The sequence below is a fragment of the Scomber japonicus genome, chromosome 21, assembly GCF_027409825.1.
Source record: "Scomber japonicus isolate fScoJap1 chromosome 21, fScoJap1.pri, whole genome shotgun sequence".
Taxonomy (NCBI): Eukaryota; Metazoa; Chordata; class Actinopteri; order Scombriformes; family Scombridae; genus Scomber; species Scomber japonicus.
Genome location: NC_070598.1, coordinates 12,732,197 through 12,753,776, shown reverse-complemented (window position 1 = coordinate 12,753,776; position 21,580 = coordinate 12,732,197). Strand labels below are relative to the sequence as shown.

Below are 21,580 nucleotides of genomic sequence, written 5' to 3'. Positions count from 1 at the left end.
CTTCCGACCTTATTTGCAATTTTATGGTTATTATATCAACATTCCTCATTGTAATGGTCTTCTTAGGCGTGTATTTCTCCACTTGTACGTGAGGTTTCAGCTGTGCTCAATGTGTGATCTCATGGTAGTCAAACATTTGATGTGTTTTGCCTAATCCTCCCTCCTCCCACAGTTCCCCAGCCACAGCCTAAGTCCAGACCAGAGGAGCATTGTTTGGAACAGCAAGCAAGGCTTCACCATTCGAACTCCCACCTTCTATTACATCGGCCTCTTCTTCTGCCAGACCACCACTGATGGCGTCACACACAAGTCACGTATATACTTTGTCCACAGACCAGGTCAGCAAAAAAATCACATGCAAAAATAAAGACCTATGTGTCTCCCCCAGTCCACTCTGGCTTCTGTCTATATCATTTCCTATATTTTTCTCTCTTTTGTGCCAGTGAGTAATATCATGGAGGTGTATCTGAACAGCAGTGGTCCAGTGCAGGCCCTGAAGGGAGAGAGACTGACCTTGAACTGCACTGCCACCGGGGAGCTGAACACCAGAGTCAACATCACCTGGGACTACCCTGGAAAGGTCAGACATGCTTTCATGTCTGCATGAATGTACTTTGTACAAACCAGAGAAGAACAAGTTTAGATGACCTTCGATAGAGGTTTAATAGACTGTTACCCTCAAATATTCTTCATGGGAACAATAAATCAGTTCACTGAGTGTGATCTGAAATATGACAACAAGCTTGCAGATTAAAGTTTAAAAAACAAATCTGCAGTTTCAGCTAGTACACATACTCGTCACTTTACTGAGTGAGGTTAAAAATATAACCTGAGTATAGATAAAAGTGCTTCTTTAAAATGTGAATTTGAGCAAAAATCATAGGCTATTATGTATTTATTGTATTAAAAAAAAATTTACTTTTGAAGTTTTACCATTTCAGAACAGAACATATATCTTTACTTATAACAAATGTGAATATAATTGATCTCAGCTGCAGTGATGTACCCGTACACTTTCTATAAAGCTTATTCCACTAGGGATGTATAAATTGTAATGACTTTATTATCAATTAGATGTAGTAGATATAAATATAGTTAATAGATTTATTCATGTTTTATAGATTAGTAAGAGGCCATTTGTAACAGCAACTTCTGTGTTGCCACATCGTAAGAAATCTCTCGAGACTGGAGGATTTGGAAGTGAGGAAGTGCTACAGAGAATCAAATGCTTACAACCATTATTCATTTTTTTGTAATGTAATTGCAGTATGTATCATAAGTTATATTCATCCACTCTACCATGCAGATAAAGTATATATAAATACATCACTCCAGTTATTTTAACTTTCATGCAAGAAGTGTTTTGATGTTTAAGGAATTCTCCAGCTGTTGGATTCACAGCGTGACATATTTGTGTTCATGTTCTGGCTCTCTCTCCACCTCCAGAATAACAACACTGCTGTCACCTCCAAAAGGATCATGAAACACAGAACGCACATGTTGTTCTACAGTATTCTGACCATCCCAAAGCTCCAGCGTTCAGACCGAGGCCTGTACACATGCCGTGTTACCAGTGGTGAAAAAACAAAACAACAGGAAGTCCCTGTTACAGTCTATGGTGAGTTTTTTCTTTGGAAATCACCTGATCAATTAGTCATGAGTTTTACTCTGATGTCTTTTTTCAGGCTCTGAATTACTAGTGAGGGTGGAGAATGTATTTCACAACAGTCATCTTCATTCACTTTCTTAATCTTATGTTTCCTAAATTTTAGACCGTCCATTTATCCGTTTGAAGCCCAGACAAGGGGCTGTGATGGAAGTTCAAGCGGGACAGAAATCTTACCGAATCTCTCCCAAACTAAAAGCGTTCCCTGTCCCTGAAGTCATCTGGTAAGAGACCACTTTGACGCTTTTCCTTTCAGATCAGAAATCGCACCAGATAGTGTTTGAATCCAGATAGTGTTTCCTTCTTAGTGTTTTACTCCCTTTTTTGTTTATATATATAATTTCTGCCATATTTATTCCAATGGAAAGACATCAAAATGCAACTGCTTAAGAAACCAGTAATGACTCATCTTATTTAGTCATCAAAATTTCCTAAGTAATGCTATATTTGAAAAGAGTTTTCTTCCTTTATTTTGGCTCTAATTGTTTCAACAAATGTAAAGATGCTGTTCTTGAAACTCGTCAAAAACATTGCTATTTATCTGACAGGTTGAAAGATGGCAAGGTGGCAGCAGAGCAATGCTCCAGATACCACATGGACATGAATTCTCTGGTGATCCGGGATGTGGCAGAGGAGGATGCTGGAAAGTACACCGTCCTGGTACGAATCCAGGAACACGGACTCTACCAGAATCTCACACTCACACTTGTGGTCAATGGTGAGAAATGCTGATTGAATCCCTCACCCGCCCATCACTTGAAGCTCTGTCTGTTGCTCCTCTCAGTGGTTAAACTTTGCTCTTGTATCTGTGTGTGTGGTCTTCTTGATTCACAGTGAGTCCTCAGATAGGGGAGAAAGCGGTGTCATTGCAGGATCCCGGCTCTGTGCCACGGGGGAGCAGACAAGCTCTGCACTGCACATCCCATGGTGTCCCTCCTCCGCACATCCAGTGGCTCTTTCATGCCTGCCCATCCAAAGGCCTGTAAGTAGCTTTTCTAGCCCACTTAATAGTTTCAATCTGCATGAACATTAGTTTTTGACAACTATAAGAATCCTCAGATTTCTTTACAAAGTTGCAGATTTATTTTTTACAAACAGAATAATAAAAAGCTGTCTTATTTCCCAAAATACACACAATAAAGAAAGCAAAATATAAGACAGAATATATGAATTTGCAGCAATAGGGATCTCTTTGTATCCTTTGTTCCTTTGTAATAAATTCAGTAACGTTTTAAGGGTTAGGGTTAGCACAATGCAAAAGAACTAATAATATATACTATTTTTCTGTTTTAATTTTAGTAATCATTTCATATTAGTTCATATTAAATTAATCTTTACACACTCTGTGTGTGTTTTACAGATATTATTATTTCCAACACAGAAATTTTTTTCAAAATGTTTTATTTGTTGTGTGTTTATTCAATGGTGTGTAGTGTATGTGTGTGTGTGTGTGTATGTGATTTTGAAAACGAGACATGTTTTGTCTATTTCAGCATGTGTTCAGACAGAGTTTCCTCCTTGTAACCAGAACAGATGCCTTTTGGGGCCTTTCATGTGCGGGAATGTGTGAAAATGTGTGTGTGTGTGTGTGTGTATGTACTGTACTCACGTGTGTGTGTGTGTTTCATCATGTCTGTGTTTATATGTTTGTTTGCTTGAGCAAGTCTTTCCTGATGTGTTTGTTCCCTAACTGTCCATTTGTCTTTTTCCATATGTTTGTTTAAGTGCATACAAATGTGTGTGTGTGTGTGTGTAAGTGTGTGTGTGTGTGTGTGTGTGTGTGTGTGCCTGGTACATTCACAGACACAGTACACAGTGTATCTCAGACTTGAAAGGATAGAGAAAAAAAACACACTTCAATCGAAGCCAGTTCCGTGCTCTCAGTCACGATTTGTTGGTTTCCAAATCAAACGCTATGATTTAATGAATTTCCTGTCCAGGACGCAGGGTGAGAGGCCTGTTTATTATTGTGATTGCACACCGCATCCTGTGATGCTTTTTCTTATATCTGACACAGACACTATATATAAATTTCTCATGAGAAATGGCCCAACCCAGTGATGCAGTGGGACTGTCTTTTAGTCAACTTGCATACTGACAGTACGAACACACATACATGTGTACTCAAGCAGGCACTTGCCAAAAACATTGATTGAGTTGTTTTTGGAGGTCAGACACTTATTGTGTTGCTCATGACCAAGTCAGAGAGGTTAAGTATTACCTGAGAGCACCGCAGCAGCCGCCCATACTCTATTCCCCCTCTGAGACACACTGACATCATCAGCATACTTGACCCTTAACCCTGACACTCTCACATGGCGCCATGCCGAAGTGCCGGCAGTGTGGTTTCATCCGTCCATCTCTGCCAAATGCCAAATGTAATCTACATAATGCACATGAAGATATTTTAGACCAGATGCTAGAATATCTGAATCTGGGTAGCGAGATATGAATCTTTCATCCTGAAATGTTGTTCTTTATCTAGAAGATCTGGTGCATTCTTACATTTAGATCTTAAGGTATTAATTATTTTTGAAATTTTGCTGCAGTTGTACTTCATAATGGTATTATTTAGCAGACAAACAGTACATTTGAGAGTGTATTTTATCTGTCATAAGAGTAAGAGTGGTAAAAAAATGTTTGCTTGATATTTAGATGTAAATACAGTGTGATTGGGTTAATATGCAAAAAACAAATTAATTTCAATCTATAAGTAATTACACCAAAAATCTGGCATAAAAGAAAAAGAAATAAAAACATAAGACACCTAACATAACAGAAAATTTGAAACATTAACACATCTTAGAAGGTACAAATGCACAGCAATGTCCCAGCAGATTACATTTGGCCTCTTTACTGTCTGATTAATGGCCCTGTGTAAAGCTCTGTTCTGGTTCTGCTTCAGTGACTGTGTTGAGTGTGTTTCTTTAGACTAGTTTTTGGCTGGATCCTCACTAGGCCCCTTGTTCTTTGCAGCCCGGCTGCACCACGAGCCTGACGCCGCGCTGGAGGAGGCCCAGGGACAGTGGACCAGGCTGGGCCAGGCTGACAGGGCCTTGCGCCTGGGTCCTGGGTCCACTCCTGGGTCTGGCCCTGGGAACCGCAGCGCTCTTATCTGGCCTGGGCAGGAGGCGCACTGGGCTTCCTGTGCGAAAATCAGAGCGCTTTTCCTCTTGTTGTTTGGCTTCCTCTCCGACGCGAGACGCTTCCCAGCAGCGTGATTGTCCCTTCGTCTTCAAACGTGGCACAGTTCGCTTCCTCAAGAGCTTGATCTATTCTTGAGAGCCCCCCCCTCCTCCACCACCACCACCACCCCAACTCCACTGCCCCCCACACATACCTCTGCAACCCCTTCCCTCACCAGCTCTGCCCTCCACTCCACCCCAGCATCCTCCACCTCAACAGAAGAACAACTCTCCACCCTGAAGCCCTCCCTCCCCTAAACCTCCACCACCTCCACACACTCATCAACGCTTCTCCATCACAGCCAGAACCCTCAGTGACATTACCAGTGATCCCATGTGATGATCCTGTGCTTGCTAAACTGGTGTGGAAAGTGAGGAAAGTGACTTGGAACACTGCTGAGCAGTGAAGACCAGGAGACACAGGAAACACAAAGGAAAATAAGCCACATCACTAAGGATTTAAGGACATCTGCTTTACTGATTATTTATTTATTTTCTCCATTGCCCAAGTTACAGTCCTCACCTCGCACCCAGCCATCCTGTAGTTGTTTTATGCTTTTTACATTTCACAGACATTTTGAGCCAGAAGAAGTGCAATTCCATCCATCCACCAGCCACATTTCTGGAGCTGCTTTGCTTTTTTATTGTGTCCTAGAGTGGTACTATAATGGGTGCATGAACCGTGCCTGTCCCAAGCCCTGATCTGATTCTGACATCCACGAAAGCTGTGAGTTTCTGTTCCGATTTTTAGCCACCGGTAGAAGGTCAAATGTGCTCACCTGGCAATGGATTAGTGAAACAGGAGAGAGGACAAGCTTTGTGTTGTTCACTATGGGATGCCAACAGTTCTCTATTAAAAGACTAACGGTCAGCAGCAGACGCCTACCATGTAGGAAGTTTCCACAGACCAAGAGACTATGACTGCCCTCTGTCATATTGTGTCATCCCGCGTCATCCAGTATCATCCCATGTCAAAATGTCTAATGTTTGTTTGTCAAATGATGTCAGTATAACAGCCCTGTTGTCTCTGTATTGAAATTTTAAAAAATCAGCCAAGTGTTTGTGTGATACTACAAGCCATTTTTAGAGAGTGAGTGCCATAAGTGTTATAGTACAGTCCATCTGTGTGTGTGTGTGTGTGTGTGTGTGTGTGTGTGTGTGTGTGTGTGTGTGTGTGTGTGTGTGTGTGTGTGTGTAAAGCCAGTGTGTGCAGAACGTCTTTGTGCGTGTGTGTGTGTGTGTGTGTGTGTGTGTGTGTGTCCCATTCTACGGGTGTCTCCCAATGTGATCCTTTCAATGTATACAGATATGATTAATATATGAATCTAATATTTAATAATTTTATACAACTAACTTACATATGATGAAATGACAATATTTGCCAACTTTGTATGAAGCTGTTAAGGTGTATTGTTTTTGAAGTGTTTATATCAGTTGTTTGTGTTTTTTGCATTAAACTTTGCTTATACTTGTGTATGGTGTATGGTACGGCTCTGTGGTTATTTCGGGAACATGCAGGACAGGGACAGTGGTCAAGGTGTATTTTAACAGGACAGGAAGTATAGACAGGAGATGACCCCCACTGATACACAACCTGGAACAGTTCATTCATATTTTCAGGCAGCTGCTCACCCTGTTGGCAGGCACACACGTATGCATGAATGTGGCTGTGGTGTGATTGTGCATGTTCACTTTTTGTGTTTCTAACCACGTTTACATCCGCACGTCCATCTAACTAATCGTATTTGTGTGTGAGTGCAACTTCTAGTGAAAGAGCCTTTCCTGGGAAGCGTGGGAGCATTAGCTGATGTAATCTGTGTCTATGTGAGGGTGCGTGTGTGAGGGCATGCATCAGGTGTTAGTATGTGCCTTTGTCTGTGTGTGTGCGCGTGTGTGTATGTGTGTGTATGCATGTGTGTGTGTGCGTGTGTGTGTGAGGCTCGCAATGTCATGCACAGGGTGGGTCCTATCTAGATGCCAAGAGGAAGAGCAATCAGGGCAAAGAGAGGAACCAACGTCAGGGAGGAGCTCAAGACAGACAGAGGAGGATGACGACAAGGATACAGACAGAGACAGGGAGCAAAGAGGGGCAGTGATGTATCTATAAACAAGCACAGGATCAATGAACACTGTGGAAATGATAGTTTACAGTGAGGGTGGTGGTTAATGTCTAAATAATGAAGCTACATTCTTTGGTGTATGAGATCTCTCCAGATAGATAGATAGAAGTAATGACTGCAGTTGAAATTTTCACCACTGCAGCTGTTATGACACATGAAGAAGTAGATGATTAATATTATAGTTCATCACATATTTCATCACTTCATCTCCTCCACATTTCAGTGTGGTGTAAGGCCCGCCACCAGCTCCTGTATGATTTCAATTTTCTTCATCATAAGTTGATGAGCAAAAATAACCACAAAGCCACTTGCATAAGCTCCAGTTCCCATAGCTCCACCAGTGTGTAATCTATGGATTTAAACTTGTGAGAATCATAGAGAGGGACAGGAACTCTTGTCCTGGAAATGTGGGATGATTTGTTAAGAATGGAAGGAAGCAGATCCACAGGATGACAAAACCACCTCTGCATCCTCCATGGATGAACAATCCAGCATTACATAGCACTCCAAAGATTCACTATTGTCAGCTTGCAGGACAGGGTGAGAGGACGTGATGCTATTGATAAAAATGGATTGGTGATGATGATGATTATGTGAATGTTAACATCATGCAGTGATGATCAAGGCGTTTCCATGCTGAGCGCAGCTGAGAAAAACACACACACACACACACACCTGGAAGCAGCAATAATATGACTTGTGTTGTGTTAACACAGCTGAGTCCCTCTCCTCCTCCTCCTCCTCCTCCTCCTCCTCCTCCTCTTCCTCCTCCTCCTCCTTCTACAAGGTGTGTGTGTCCAACGTCGTCCTCGCTATGGAGCCCTGTAACAGAGAGTATCCCCGCCACGTCCACATACAACCACATTCTGAGTGTTACGCACAGACAGGAAGTCCTTCAGGGGAAGAAAAGGGTAGGTAAAACACTGAAATTCACATTGACAGAAGAGATGATTGGTTGGTAACAGAATTTTGGCGTGCATTGGTAAGACTGCAGCTGAAAAAAACACAAAGAAAACATCCATTTGGATCACAGCATCATGAAATGCATTTCTCATGCTCTTACTCACACACATTAACAAAAAATCAACGACACCACATTAACTACCGACACTTATCGACAGCTTGCATGTTGAGCTGCCCACTGGGTTGGAAGTGGGCAGGAGGTCTGGCTCAGAGACCCCTATTGTCTGCTTAGTGAGCCCATGGAAAATATTATCCCTGCCATCAATGGTAGAGGTAACGAGCCTGAACCTAATGAATCTGTGTGTGTGTGTGTGTGTGTTTCATAGTGTGTTAAGTGCCGGTTTGTTCATGCGGATGTTTGTGCTTTCCACAGACGGTGGGGGTCCTGACTGTGGCAGAGGCCTTTGTGTCTGGAATGTATCGTTGCATTGCCTCTAACTCTGCAGGCGCAGACCAACTAGACATCCACTTCTATATTACAGGTAATGCCAGACCCAATGAATCACTTCTTGTTGTACATGGGTGTTGGTTTCTTGTGCACATCAGGGGATTTTTCTTTTCAAGGCTTACACAACCAATTACAGGAAAAAAATCTATTTCAATGTCACTCAAAAGCCTTCAATAACCAATTTCTGTCTGTTTTGTCATCCAGTTACTTTTCTCACTTGACTTCCTCCTCCTAAATGGAGAGTAGGCTTACTTCACATCCAGTGCTGTATATCAGCTGATCCACTTGATTTGTTGGCTTGCATAATTATTTTTCCATATTTTAGGTCTAGGGTCAAGAATGAATGTCAAATACTTTGCAATGGTCTGTTTGAGTCAGAGTAACTGTTAAAAATGACACATTCATGTTTTCTGTGAAGAATGGTCTCAAACACTCACTACACCCCAAAATGGCAGTACTTCAAATTGAATGTCTGATATGACGTCACTTATTACACCATTCATCATTCATCTCTTCTTTGCTTGAACACACAGACAGTATCTAATAGATTGAACACATCATGTTTTTTCCTACCTTGTACTTAATGTTGCCAAAAGAAATAATACATATAATAGTAGTTTAAATAAACTCTATTTATGCAGCATGTTTACAAAGTCAAACCAGAATTAAAATATTCCAGGAGGGAAATAAAATCTGATTTTACAACATCAAATGGAATCAAATGTCCAACAATAAGATCAAAAAAAATAATAATAGTAAAATAGATAAGACATTTTGCAGATAAAATAGTGTGCTAACACTGATGAAAGGCTATTTAAAAAATATATTTTCATTCTCTATGAAAAAAACACTGTATTCATGCATTAGAAGAAAAAATGTCTTTGACTGACCTTTAGTGAAAGGTACAGATAAGTAAAATGTGGAGTAAACCAATTCAAGAATTCGAGATCAGAGATGATGGGGAAATTGTTTTTTTGGCTTGCAGAAGAATACATGAAGATTTTACTGCTGTATTACGACCATTTCTCAGTCAGAAAGACAGGAGGCACAGTTTCAGAGGCATGCAGAGAGATCATGCAGCGCGGTCAGAGCACTGCTGAGACAGGATGTGATGCAGAGCTCAAACAACACAACCGTCTGCAACAGCATCCCCTAATATGTCACAATGCATTGGTGCTCAGTTAGTTTTACATCATAGAAATGCAGCATTTCCCATTAAACAATCTGCCATTTTCTTATTTTTGGTGTCTGGTTACAAATTTGAATATTTGTTTGTTGAAAGACATAATAATAATGTACTGTATCAGATGCAAGAGGTCAAACTTTTATCTTTACATGCTTTATAAGGCGAATCCTGACCATTTATTGAAAAACATTGTTTGTCACTGTGTGTATGTGTCTCAGACAAAGTAAAACACATTACATACATAGGTCAATATACTTGGCAAAACAAAGAAGCGTACGTGCATTGTGCTCATATTGTAATTTTGTGTGTGACAAGAGGTTTGATTTGTTACTTGGATACATGGTAAGATTTTGTGCCATGTGTTTTTTAATGTGTGTATGTCTGTGCACAAGACTGTGCTGAGCTCTTAGTGTGTGAGCAAGAGCGAAACAGGAACCTGGGGCTCTTATCGTTCCACTTCCCCGTGCAGCGCACTTCCTTGGACTGGCAGGTCCGCTTTATTTCGGGAGGCCTTGGGGTGTTCGGGAAAGATAAACACTATCTGCCATCAGGAAACTCTCGAGCCGTTTCCACGGGAAGTTTCAAATGGCTAAAGTAAATAAAAAGCCTTTTCACTGTATTCCACTAGCTGCTTTTACCCACAATAGCATTCAGCATTGTCATCAAAGGTTAGCCCACAAAAAATGAAGGATAGGTAGAATCAGCTATGCAAAAGCATACGTTTCAGGACCCATATGGACAAGTCGAGAAACTGAGAGGCCTCATTTATCAAACAGGAGATCAATGGTTTATAGTTTGTTCATCTCCCTCCTCACCTCTCCTTTCTCATCAATCTATCTTTTTGTCTCCCTGTGCTTCCCTTAGATGTCCCAGGAGGCTTCAGTGTAAGCAAAAGGGAGGAACCTAGAGAGGGTGGAGACCTCCATCTCACCTGTATAGCCAATAAGTACCTGTTCACAGCATTGTCATGGCAACGAGTGAACGACACAGAGGATGCCCAATCCCTGAGCCCTGGCCTGAGTAGGGTGGTTACATCAGGGGAGTTCTCCCACTCTCTACTCCTGTTGCTTAACAACCTGACAGCCAGAGACTCTGGGATCTACAGATGCTCCGCCCACCACTTCGTCACAGGACAGGTGATGCACCTGGACACACAGGTGGTGGTCACAAGTGAGTAGTATCTCCTCTCTGTCCTCCTCCTCAGCATCTATAATCTTAAAATCCATAATGTACAGTACAGCAGCAACAGATCAATCAAATGAGGTCCATCTATATCGAGCATTATAAGTTCATGTTTTAGTATGTTTCCTTTTTCTTTTTCTTTTTTTTTTAGCTTTTTTTAGATAATTTAACCATAAAAAACAAAAAAATAAATCCATGGAAACAAAGAAAAGCCATAATCATTTCAGTATATATTTGTGAACTGAGTTTAATTGTCCAGAGGTCTCCAGTTGCTCAGCTCAACTTTTATTTCTCACATATCATAAATATATATATATATATACATGCGGATATATGACAAAAAACATAAGCTGGTGGAACCAGAAGCAACTGGGACATCAACAATACATCTGCATTTGTGAAATCTAAAAATATATATGCCTAAAACCAAGAGGAAAATTCAAACCACATAAATACAGAAGTATGGTTTTTAAAGTACAATATATAAATGCTATAGATGATCTCAGTGAGGTTTTTAATAGTATTTAGCATTCAGTAGTGATGTCATTTCACAATACATCATTTGTTGCTTATAAGACCACTTTTTATTGCTTCCAATTATAACGCAGAGGAACTGAAACAGTTATCATGAGTTGAAAGATTCAGGGGCTGAATGGGGCCCTCGGACATGCCAGAAATTAGACAGATTTATTGTTTCAGGTTCTTGAGTGAGCAGTTGTCGTGAGCCAAAACGGCTTTCTGAATAACAACATTTAATAACTACATTTCAAAGACAAATTTAAGTTGAGCTCTGAAAAATTAAACTCCCAAACTCCCCATTTTTTCTGTGGATGCATGTCCATATGTTGCATATATATGCAAACAAACAAACACTCTCACAGAGGTCTGCTGCTTGGGAATTGGGTCCCCTTGGCTTCCTGGGGCCCCACCCTGCCTTTGCTCTTGCGCTCCAGCTCAGCACCTCTTTCACGTGGGAATGAGCTCTTGTCTGGAGGAAGAGCACACAATGGCACTTCCCACAATGCCACATTTACAGGCCCCTACACAGGGCCGGAGGAACAATCAGCCAATCAGACACTGTCAGGCCTCAGCCCCCGTGGACAATCATCAATTGTTGTCCAGGAGGAAGATAGGGGAAACAACAATCAGTCGCCTTGGTTAAGTGACTTTTCTTCATGTCTTTTACTGCTGTTCTTCATACAATCAGGGCTCAACACGTCAACTTCCTCCCCTGGGACCCCCATAAGGGAATTACTAGAGAGACAGGGTGACCAGAATGAAATAGGGGGAGCTAGAAATGGAGAAAAATGGGGAGAATAGAGGGGGGAAAAAATAAAACATGGGGTTGAAAAGATCCCAGGAGCAATGAGTCAATTGTCTAATTTTAGTGCGTGTGTATTATAGTGTAATTATAGTGCATGAGAAGGAAACTGAAAAACTGTGTTCAACTCATTGTGTGTACTAACAGGCCAATAAGTGTCTGGATGATGAAATACTACATTGTTGTTGCTTTTTAGAAATGGGTTTGTATGCAGGGTATTTCAGGGCGAGTAAGGGGCCCAGGAGAGCCCAAACATCAGCTGACTCACAGGTTGAAGCCAAGGCCACTCTTTTGCAGAAATGTGTCACTGCAAGTCCCGATTATTGTCCGAGAGTGGCACTGATCCAGAAAAAATAGCACTGGTTTCGTTTCATCACAAATTTGTTTCGGTCTAAAAATAACTACAAATGTACTGAGACAATGTCAACACAGATCATTTTTTAGGATGTTTTTGTGGTGGAAGAAGTAAAAGTAGATATACCACAATTTAAAATATAGTCTGTACAAGTAAAAGTCATCTATTCAAAGTTTTATCTAGTAACATATTAGAAGAACAATGTCCTTAAAGTGCCTGTGATTGATATCTTTATTAGAACAATGGATCGAATAACTGTGTAATGTGAAAGGTATCACTGGTTATGACAAACCCAAAGAGAATTAGCGCCCACATCTGTCATCTTTCAGCTCATTCTTTCAGTTTTCTGACCTTCAGCTTTATTGTTTATGTTCAGCCTCACCACTAGCACAGCACAGTTTTTAGACACAACAGGAAAAAGCTATATTAATCCACCAAACACTACCTGCCCAGCAACAAACCAAACAGAAGACAAACAAAGTTAGCAACTAGCTGGTGGAGCATTTAGCAGCTTTAGCAGCTTCAATGTATCAAAAGTAAAATAACTAATTATGCAAAACAACCTGTCCCAAAATGTTTGATTTTTTGTCTAGAAAATAGGTGAGTGATTAGCATTTGTTTGCCCACACTGTGTCTAACACTGCTGCTGGTGTAAACAACATTTTAATGTAGTAGCTGGTCAGAGAGGACTTATTTTTTACTATGTTATGTAGTGTTTTAATTGTGTACTGTAATTAATCATTAGACATGCACTGTATTTTTTAAGCAGGTCATATATTTGTATGTGAAATCTTAATATAAGTAAATGTAGTGGAGTAAAAGTACATTTTTCCTTTCTGAAAAGTTGTGGAATTGAAGTAAAAGTATAGTAGTAGTATAGTTTTTGAGTAAATGTACTTGCACTGATAACTCAAGTACGCTCTCCCACTTTGACACTCATACTATGGTGTGTGCTTCTCCTTTCAGCTCTGGAGCCTCCAGTGCTGCTTGACAATTTGACAGATTGTACTGTCAATGTGAGCAGCTCCGTGACCCTCAGCTGTCCCTCTAAGGGCATCCCACCCCCGACCATCACATGGTATAAGAATGAACGTGCTCTGTCGCAGGGATCAGGTAAAAACTCATTACCATACATATGCAAACAGAAGCTTTTATTTGGTGTCTAAAAGTTTGTATAACCATCTTCAGGCATCGTCATATCACCAGAAGATGGGACTCTCCATATTGACCGGATCACAGTGGAGGACCAGGGTCTATACACATGCCAGGCCACCAATGAGAGGGGATCTGCAGAAAGCTCTGCCTATATATGGGTCAACAGTAAGTGTCTGTTGAAAGGTGGTATTTTTCAAACATCTCTGCCTTTGATTGGCTTGTCAAAGATGAGGCTCTTCCATATATGGCTATGTCTAAATCCATTGTTCCCAGTTCTCTAAATAGATGTATGTTCTGGATGTACAGACATGCAGCACATCACATGGTCTGTTAATTGTATAAGAGGAAGATGATAAAGATATAAACAGAATTCTTAATGTCTGTTTATTAGTGTCTGAGTAAACATTGATCAAAGTATGTTTTAACATAATCCTAATATGGGACACACTTAGCCTTTTGTTCAGTTTTCCTTATTCACACACCCACACATTGTAACTTATACGTCCGGTAGCAGACAGTGGAGGCAGGACTCATGTGGCTCTGGTACCCCCCAGTTTGAGCACCGGTCCCCTGGCAGCAGTGGCGGACACACTTCCAGCCCGGGTCTGAGAGGAGTGGCTGTGGGTGTGATGTGTTGTTGTGTTCTGATCAGTCAGGAAGGAAATTGTCTCCCGTTTTTATTTCCTCCGGAAGGGCCCGGCCTTCATCTCAGAGAGGCTCCGCTGCTGGAGTGAGCAGGGCATTTCTACATCTTCCAAAAAAATGTTTTAAAAAGAAACTTGGGATCTAATGAAGAGGATGAAGTGAAAACGCAGTGCCCCCATTTGGCAAGGAGGAGAAAAAATATCTTTGGTTTCCTCTTTCTTTGATGATTTATAAGTTTTGTACATTTAAAACTGTATTTGTACCTTCATTAATCTTTTTTTTTTAAAAAGCAACTCATCAAAACCAAGAAAAGAAAAAAAAACTAAATATCAACAAAAACATAAGGAAATAAATGAATTAACCTATTTTAAATCAATGTTAGTAACTAATACACAGATTAAATAAAAGAAGTCTTTCTTGATGTAGCTAGAAGACCCGTATAGTTCAGTCCAGGCCTACTTGTGTGCAATCAAATCAGCTTATTAATCACTAATGTGTAATTCTGGTGTGTTTATGCAGGTGCCTCAGAAGCCTCATTTTTAGAAATCCCCACTCTCACCTGTACCTGTGTGGTGGCCACTCTGCTCTGGCTTTTGCTCACCCTCTTCATACGTAAACTGAGACAGGTGAGGAGAAACTGTGGCATGATGATGACGTGATAAATACACATATTCAGTATTTGTATGCTTTTTCTTTCTTTCAGCTGAATTGAGATTTTAAGTGACCCCTAAACTTACACAACAGTATTTTGCAACTTTCTTTTGACATTAAATCACTTCTCTTTTTCTCCATCTCCCCTCTTGAATCATCATTACATCACCAATTTGTTGCATGTCTACATGTTTTAACCATGGCTGTATTTCTTTTCTTGGCAGATACAAGATCAGTGTATACTAAATGTTTAAATAACCAGTGCTTTTGAATGTTTTAGCCAGTGAAGTACAAAACAGAAATTCTCTGAAATGTACTTCTTAGTACGGGCCTCCTTTGCCCTTTCCATTTTATTAATGTCAGTACCAGCTCATCAATAGGAGACTTAACATTTAGTTGGATGCTGAAAAGGTTAGATCAGACTCTGTTGTCAGATTACTATAAAATTAGCCTATTGTCAAAATTATAAAACGTAACACACCAATGAGAATGCATATATAGCACACATTAATAATAAAACCATAACTATTTAAAATAAATAAATAATTCACTATATAAATAAGAAATGTGCTATATAAATAAAGCTGTCTTGCTTGTAACAACAAAACATAACATACAGATAGCTGCTGTGTATTTAAATTCAATGTCATACACAGTCACTTCTGCATCCTGCTAATTTTTTGTGAAAGAAGCTGCAAAATTCTGTTGAACTTGAATTTATTTTTAAATGAATATGAGTCATGAAATACAATGTTTTTTGGCACCATGGTTTCAAATGTCAGATGATGAGTTTCCCAAAAGCACTTGAATGCAGTTTATGAAACAGTTCCTTGCTCACAACTTCATATAAAACACCAAGAACTACAAATATACATATATATTGGTGTAGCAACAGTGTGGGTCAATGCATTGATTTCATATTATAGAAAAACATCCAGGAACCATTTTAAATTACTGCTTATTAATTTGCTTTACAAAATGCTTTCTTCCCTTTCCAAAGCCCAACAGCTCAAACACCAAACCAGAGTACCTGTCAATCATACTGGACACAGGAGAGGGTCCAATAGAGGAGCAGTGTGAGAGACTGCAATATGACCCCAACCAATGGGAGTTCCCCAGAGAGCGGCTCAAATTAGGTACACTTCTTTAGAAAAAAATACAGAAATGAATGTTTTTTGCCTGCTGTTCTTAGCTGTGGAAGGAGACAAGGTGGATTTTGGGAAAGTAATGCTAACAATGGGAGTGAGGGCATGTATTTAAGATCACATAACAGATACAAGAACTTTCTCATAGGTCTTATCAGATTATTATTGGGAGTGACTCTCATTCCATTAATCAGACTTTGTGTCTGTGTTGTCTGTGGCAAGCTAATTAACTCCAACAGGGGATGTGTAACTGTGTTTACTGGAACTAATCAGCTCTCATTATCATTAGGGTGGGATTCAGTTAGATGGATTGTTAATGGGGTATGAAGTCCTCTCTTATCAGCGACTAAAGTCCGGGAAAGATGATAATAGTAATTAATAAAGTTGCTCAATTACACACAAAGGCACACCTTACTTTTTTCACTCACACACTTTGTTTGTCTCTCTCAGGGAAACCTCTGGGCCGTGGAGCCTTTGGTAAGGTGATGCAGGCATCAGCATTTGGTTTAGAAAACTCCACAAGCTGCAGGACTGTTGCAGTTAAGATGCTCAAAGGTACAGGATCAGCTCTCTGGTGTTATCATAGGACATACAATTACAGTTCTGTGGGAGGATATTTGTGACTTATTTTTGCCTTTGTCCACCAGAGGGAGCAACAGTCAGCGAACACAAAGCTCTGATGACTGAGCTGAAGATTCTCAACCACATAGGCCACCATCTGAATGTAGTCAACCTCCTGGGAGCCTGCACCAAGCCAGGAGGTGTGTGTGTGTGAATCCCTTCATATGTTGACATATTAATTTAAATGCATATATTGGTGTCATGTGAGTTTCAAAGCTGTATTTCTGACCTCATAATTGTAATATGTGTTTTTTTTCTTTGTGTGCAGGACCACTCATGGTCATTGTTGAGTACTGTTGCTATGGGAATCTTTCTACCTTCCTGAAGAGCAAGAGGGAGGTGTTTGTGCACAACATGGTGAGTTCAGCAGCTTCAACATTGCTGTTGTCCCCAGGCACATTAGATAGTCAATCAATCAATCAATCAATCAATCAATCAATCTTTATTTGTATAGCGCCAAATCACAACAAAGTTATCTCAAGGCACTTTACACATAGAGCAGGTTCTAAACCAAACTCTTCAGGTTTTAACTTTAAATAGACCCAACATTCTCACATGAGCAACAGTGGCAAGAAAAAACTCCCTTTTAACAGGAAGAAACATCAGGTAGGACCAGACTCAGAGTGGGCGGCCATCTGCCTCGACCAGTTGGGGTTGAGAGATGGTGTCATGATAGCTGCACTTTACATAAAACAAGACCTTTGTGCAAACTTCACATGTGGCCCACACTTCAGCTTCTCTTTGCAGCTGAGAAAAAAACAAAATCTCCCTTTGGTGCTGTACACAATTACAAGATCATACACTAAAAACTCACTTCTGCAATCTGTTTAAGGTTTGAAGATATTATCTGGTGTCGAGGAGGAGCAGGTTAACTTCCTTAATTTCTTCTCAGAAGTGACTAAAAACTGGCGCCCCAGACATAATTTTTAACCTAGCAAATAATCTCAGAAATACATCAGCCTCTCAGTCTGTCTTTACATGTGACTGTATGCTATCCTGTCATCATCTTTGTCTCTCTGCTGTACAGTATTTAATCACAGTTCATTGATATTATTCCATCTCAGGTGGCTGAAGAAAAGGATGAAGAGCCAGGGTGTGTTGGCAGTGTTATTGAGTTTGATGAGAGAGACAGCAAAGACAGTGATCTAGGTAAGGACAGGAGATTAGCTAAAAATTCTCCTTCCTTTGTGCACATGCAAACTGCTCAGTAACATCCCCGTGTTGCCTCTCTTTCTGTCTGTAGAGCACAAATCTGCCTCCAACTCGCCTTTATATCTGAAGGATCTCATCTCCTTCAGCTTCCAGGTGGCGCGAGGAATGGAGTTTCTGGCCTCTCGCAAGGTCTCACATTTTTCTGTTCTATATGCATGCAATGCATTTAAGCATGTTTTTTTCTTGTATTTCATTACATGTGTACTCTGTGTGTCCAAATCAGTGTATTCATAGAGACCTGGCAGCCAGAAATGTTTTGCTGTCAGATAATAAAGTGGTGAAGATCTGTGACTTCGGCCTGGCCAGAGACATTTACAAAGACCCCGACTATGTCCGCAAGGGAGATGTGAGTATGCATCAGCAATATGGTCCCACAATGAAAAGTGTTACACTTTTTTTTTTTTTTTTTTACAAAATCACAGATATCAATTATGATAAAGCACACCAATGAATGCGACTTACAAAATTTGTGATGCCTTTTTAGCATCATGTTCTAACATTGACAAAGATTATAGTCCTAATTGTAAAACTGAGTAAATCAACAAGGGAGGAAAAAAAGGTAATTTGGGCTTGATTTATGCATTTTGGAATATTTCATATTTAAATAGGAAATAAAATTTAGTATTTTAGGATAAAAGTTTCATAAACCATTCAGAACATCCAGCAAAAACAACTACAGTGTTAGTATAGTTATAAGTATTTACTTACAAAATATTTATGTGGTATTATGCAAACATAAAAAGCATCATAGCTGCTTCAGTAAATCCCAATACAATGTCATCTTTCATAAAAGCTATTATGCATCTTATCTATCTATCACAATAACTTCTTGTCTATGTTTTGGAAATATTGAGCAATGAACTTCTGTGGCCTAACGACTTTTCAGCCAGACAAACTTTATTTTGCCTTACATGACTGGTGTTTTGTAACTGTGGCCCTGTTCTCTGATTGGCTGTGCAGGCTCGCCTCCCTCTGAAGTGGATGTCTCCAGAGTCCATCTTTGACAAGGTGTTCACCACCCAGAGTGACGTGTGGTCCTTTGGCATTCTGCTGTGGGAGATCTTCTCTTTGGGTAAGAACACATTTGTTCAAGTACACAGAGGGTGGACAAAATAACAGAAAGCAACACCCAATCCTAAAATACTCCAACCTTTCCTCCTAATCCTAAATGTTTAAGATGGTGTCAGAGGTGAGAGTGGATTCAACTCTGGATATGTCGTAACATGATCATTAATTACCGTATGTGTGTTTGTCAAACAGGAGCTTCCCCATATCCTGGTCTTCAAATAGATGAGGAGTTCTGCCACAGGCTGAAGGGGGGAACGAGGATGCGAGGGCCAGAGTACAGCACACCTGAGATGTGGGTTTAAAGTTTTGTAACCTATGGGGAGGAAGGGGGGGTGTAGTGATGACAATGAACCCATTGATTTTATTATCTGGAAGAAATGTTTTGCAGCAAGACACAGATCATGTTGTTTTGGTTGTAAATTTGTAAATTAACAAACTGTGTGTGTGTGTGTGTGTGTGTGTGTGTGTGTGTGTGTGTGTGTATGTGTGTGTGTGTGTGTGTGTGTGTGTGTGTGTGTGTGTGTGTGTTTGTGTGTGTGCAGTTACAGCACAATGCTTGCCTGCTGGGAGGCCAGTCCCACAGACCGACCCACCTTCACTAACCTGGTGGAGACACTGGGAGACCTGCTACAGGCGAGGGTGCAGCAGGTCAGGTTTTGCTCAGATTTATGATTTATGTCTCTCAGATGATCTACATTAAAGACACAAACATCCCAAAAAATGAGGTCTTACAATTCCCTCACTTTAGTACACTTTAACTTCTCTTCAACAGGACGGGAAGGACTATATTCCTCTGGGATCTTTCTTGACCGGAGACACAAATCACAGCAAAACATTTAAAGAAAACCCACTTGCTGTCACAAACCTGAGGTGAGAAAGTTTACCTATTAGTGAAAAGAACAAAGATAAAACTTCAAGATGTTACAGCTCTTAATGTGTGTTATAGAAATGCTGCAGTGGGATAGAAGGCATAAAAAAAAAGTAAAGAAAATGGCAGGTGTCGATGTGAAAGTGATAGGAGATCAGTGTGAAGTAACTGAAACTGGCTTTAGACACAACAGGAAACAGGTTGGGAAAGTTGAGAAACCTACAATTTATGTTATGAATCTTAATCTAACCTCTCTAGCTACATGAGAGGTATGGCCACACTCCAGACTTTTGAGGAACTGCCGTGCAAGGAGCCAGACAGCCCGGACGTAAGAAAACACCTTCACTTCTGCTTGCGTGCAAAGATGCGCAGAAATAATACACGAACCAGAATTGGTTTATTACAGAGAAGAAGAATAAACCCAATAACCCCCTGATAAGGTGCCCGTTTGTACCCTCTTTGCTTCAGGATGAGCAGAGTGACAGCGGCATGGTCCTACCATCGGAGGAGCTGGAGCGTCTTTCATGGAATAATGGCACCGTGAGCAGAAAACTTGGCAGGTTGTGACCTTTAATATTTGACCTCTTAAACTCCATCTAATCCAGACTCTAAATCCTGTCTGTGCATAGCAGGACTGGAGGTGATGGTGCACATATGAACTTTTTCTCAATTGAATGCAATGATTATAATATCACTGCCTGGTTGCATTATAGTATGTCTAGAAACAAGGAAATGATGCAAAGGCAAAATACAGCTCCCCATTGCTGATGTCATACAGATGTATTGTAAAAAGATCAGTTAATGATTTAAGGGAAATTACACTGATTCATTAAAAGATAAATCAATGTGCATAATGAATTATAAACAAGATAAAGACTTTTGTTATGTTTTTTGTGTTCAGGATCTTCTCCTTCAGTAAAGGTGGGGACAACCAGGTGCCCTTCCTGCGCAATGACAGCACAGGTCTCCATGACGAAGAGCCGTCCATCGTGCCGTGTGATTGGGAGTCTGACGAAGGGAGTTCCCCTCCTCCTGACTACAACTCTGCCTTTCTCTACCCATCCCTCTAGCATCTAGCAAGACTAAAGATTTGTATTATCCCGTTTTGTAGTTTAATTTGCTCGTACCTTATTCAGCTTTTCCACTTTGCTTTCTGCATCCTCTACCTCAGTATAGTATGCCTCTTTCCTCCTACTCTTCCTTCACTTCAGTCTATACCTCCCAAATCCCTTTCCCATTTTCCTCCTTTAACCAAACTTGTCATTTCTCTTGCATAGACAGAAAATGTCATTTTTTGCCAGTCTTCTGTTTCCAGAAATCATATACTGTTGGACAACAAAGCCTCCTCAGTATTATCGAGTATTTTCTTCCCACACACAACCCTTTCCAAGAGCAGCTAGGTATTACCTGACAGTACTTATTCTGTAGAGGTTATGTGGAATGTATTTGCTGAACTACAATTATTAATAGAGCTTATTGTATTGGTACCTCATGCGCTGAACTTTGTGAAGAGGAACTCTGCTGTATGAAATTATTGTTCCTATGACACAGCCGCTATATGCTGGAAGAAGTTATTATTCATTGACTTATATCATGTGTTAGACAGAATTTACCTGTCGATATTTATTTCAATGCTGTAATCATTTCACGAATAATTGACTAATCATTTCTTGAATCTGATGTCTGGATCTGATCTATATATATATATATATATAGAAAGTATATTTGATTTGATTTTATGTCATGCATCCTCAGACTCAGAGATATGTCATTTAAACTCAATTTTATG

At 40.3% G+C, this 21,580-nt stretch overlaps 1 protein-coding gene across 1 annotated transcript in view; it reads left to right on the top strand.

Annotated features, from left to right (window-relative positions):
• Nucleotides 1-20,865, top strand: part of flt1 (fms related receptor tyrosine kinase 1) — a 30,768-nt gene extending 9,903 nt beyond the window's left edge. The window contains exons 5-30 of the mRNA XM_053342457.1: nucleotides 173-338; nucleotides 444-580; nucleotides 1,447-1,618; nucleotides 1,773-1,890; nucleotides 2,215-2,384; nucleotides 2,501-2,648; nucleotides 7,759-7,882; nucleotides 8,308-8,416; nucleotides 10,433-10,738; nucleotides 13,393-13,539; nucleotides 13,615-13,746; nucleotides 14,746-14,852; nucleotides 15,878-16,013; nucleotides 16,473-16,577; nucleotides 16,670-16,783; nucleotides 16,912-17,000; nucleotides 17,708-17,792; nucleotides 17,887-17,984; nucleotides 18,079-18,201; nucleotides 18,816-18,927; nucleotides 19,116-19,215; nucleotides 19,466-19,571; nucleotides 19,696-19,793; nucleotides 20,050-20,119; nucleotides 20,260-20,351; nucleotides 20,693-20,865. Of these exons, the coding sequence (XP_053198432.1) occupies nucleotides 173-338; nucleotides 444-580; nucleotides 1,447-1,618; nucleotides 1,773-1,890; nucleotides 2,215-2,384; nucleotides 2,501-2,648; nucleotides 7,759-7,882; nucleotides 8,308-8,416; nucleotides 10,433-10,738; nucleotides 13,393-13,539; nucleotides 13,615-13,746; nucleotides 14,746-14,852; nucleotides 15,878-16,013; nucleotides 16,473-16,577; nucleotides 16,670-16,783; nucleotides 16,912-17,000; nucleotides 17,708-17,792; nucleotides 17,887-17,984; nucleotides 18,079-18,201; nucleotides 18,816-18,927; nucleotides 19,116-19,215; nucleotides 19,466-19,571; nucleotides 19,696-19,793; nucleotides 20,050-20,119; nucleotides 20,260-20,351; nucleotides 20,693-20,861 (3,333 nt within the window). The 3' untranslated portion in view covers nucleotides 20,862-20,865. The remainder of the gene's footprint in view (nucleotides 1-172; nucleotides 339-443; nucleotides 581-1,446; nucleotides 1,619-1,772; nucleotides 1,891-2,214; nucleotides 2,385-2,500; nucleotides 2,649-7,758; nucleotides 7,883-8,307; nucleotides 8,417-10,432; nucleotides 10,739-13,392; nucleotides 13,540-13,614; nucleotides 13,747-14,745; nucleotides 14,853-15,877; nucleotides 16,014-16,472; nucleotides 16,578-16,669; nucleotides 16,784-16,911; nucleotides 17,001-17,707; nucleotides 17,793-17,886; nucleotides 17,985-18,078; nucleotides 18,202-18,815; nucleotides 18,928-19,115; nucleotides 19,216-19,465; nucleotides 19,572-19,695; nucleotides 19,794-20,049; nucleotides 20,120-20,259; nucleotides 20,352-20,692) is intronic.
• The last annotated feature ends 715 nt before the right edge of the window (nucleotides 20,866-21,580 follow it).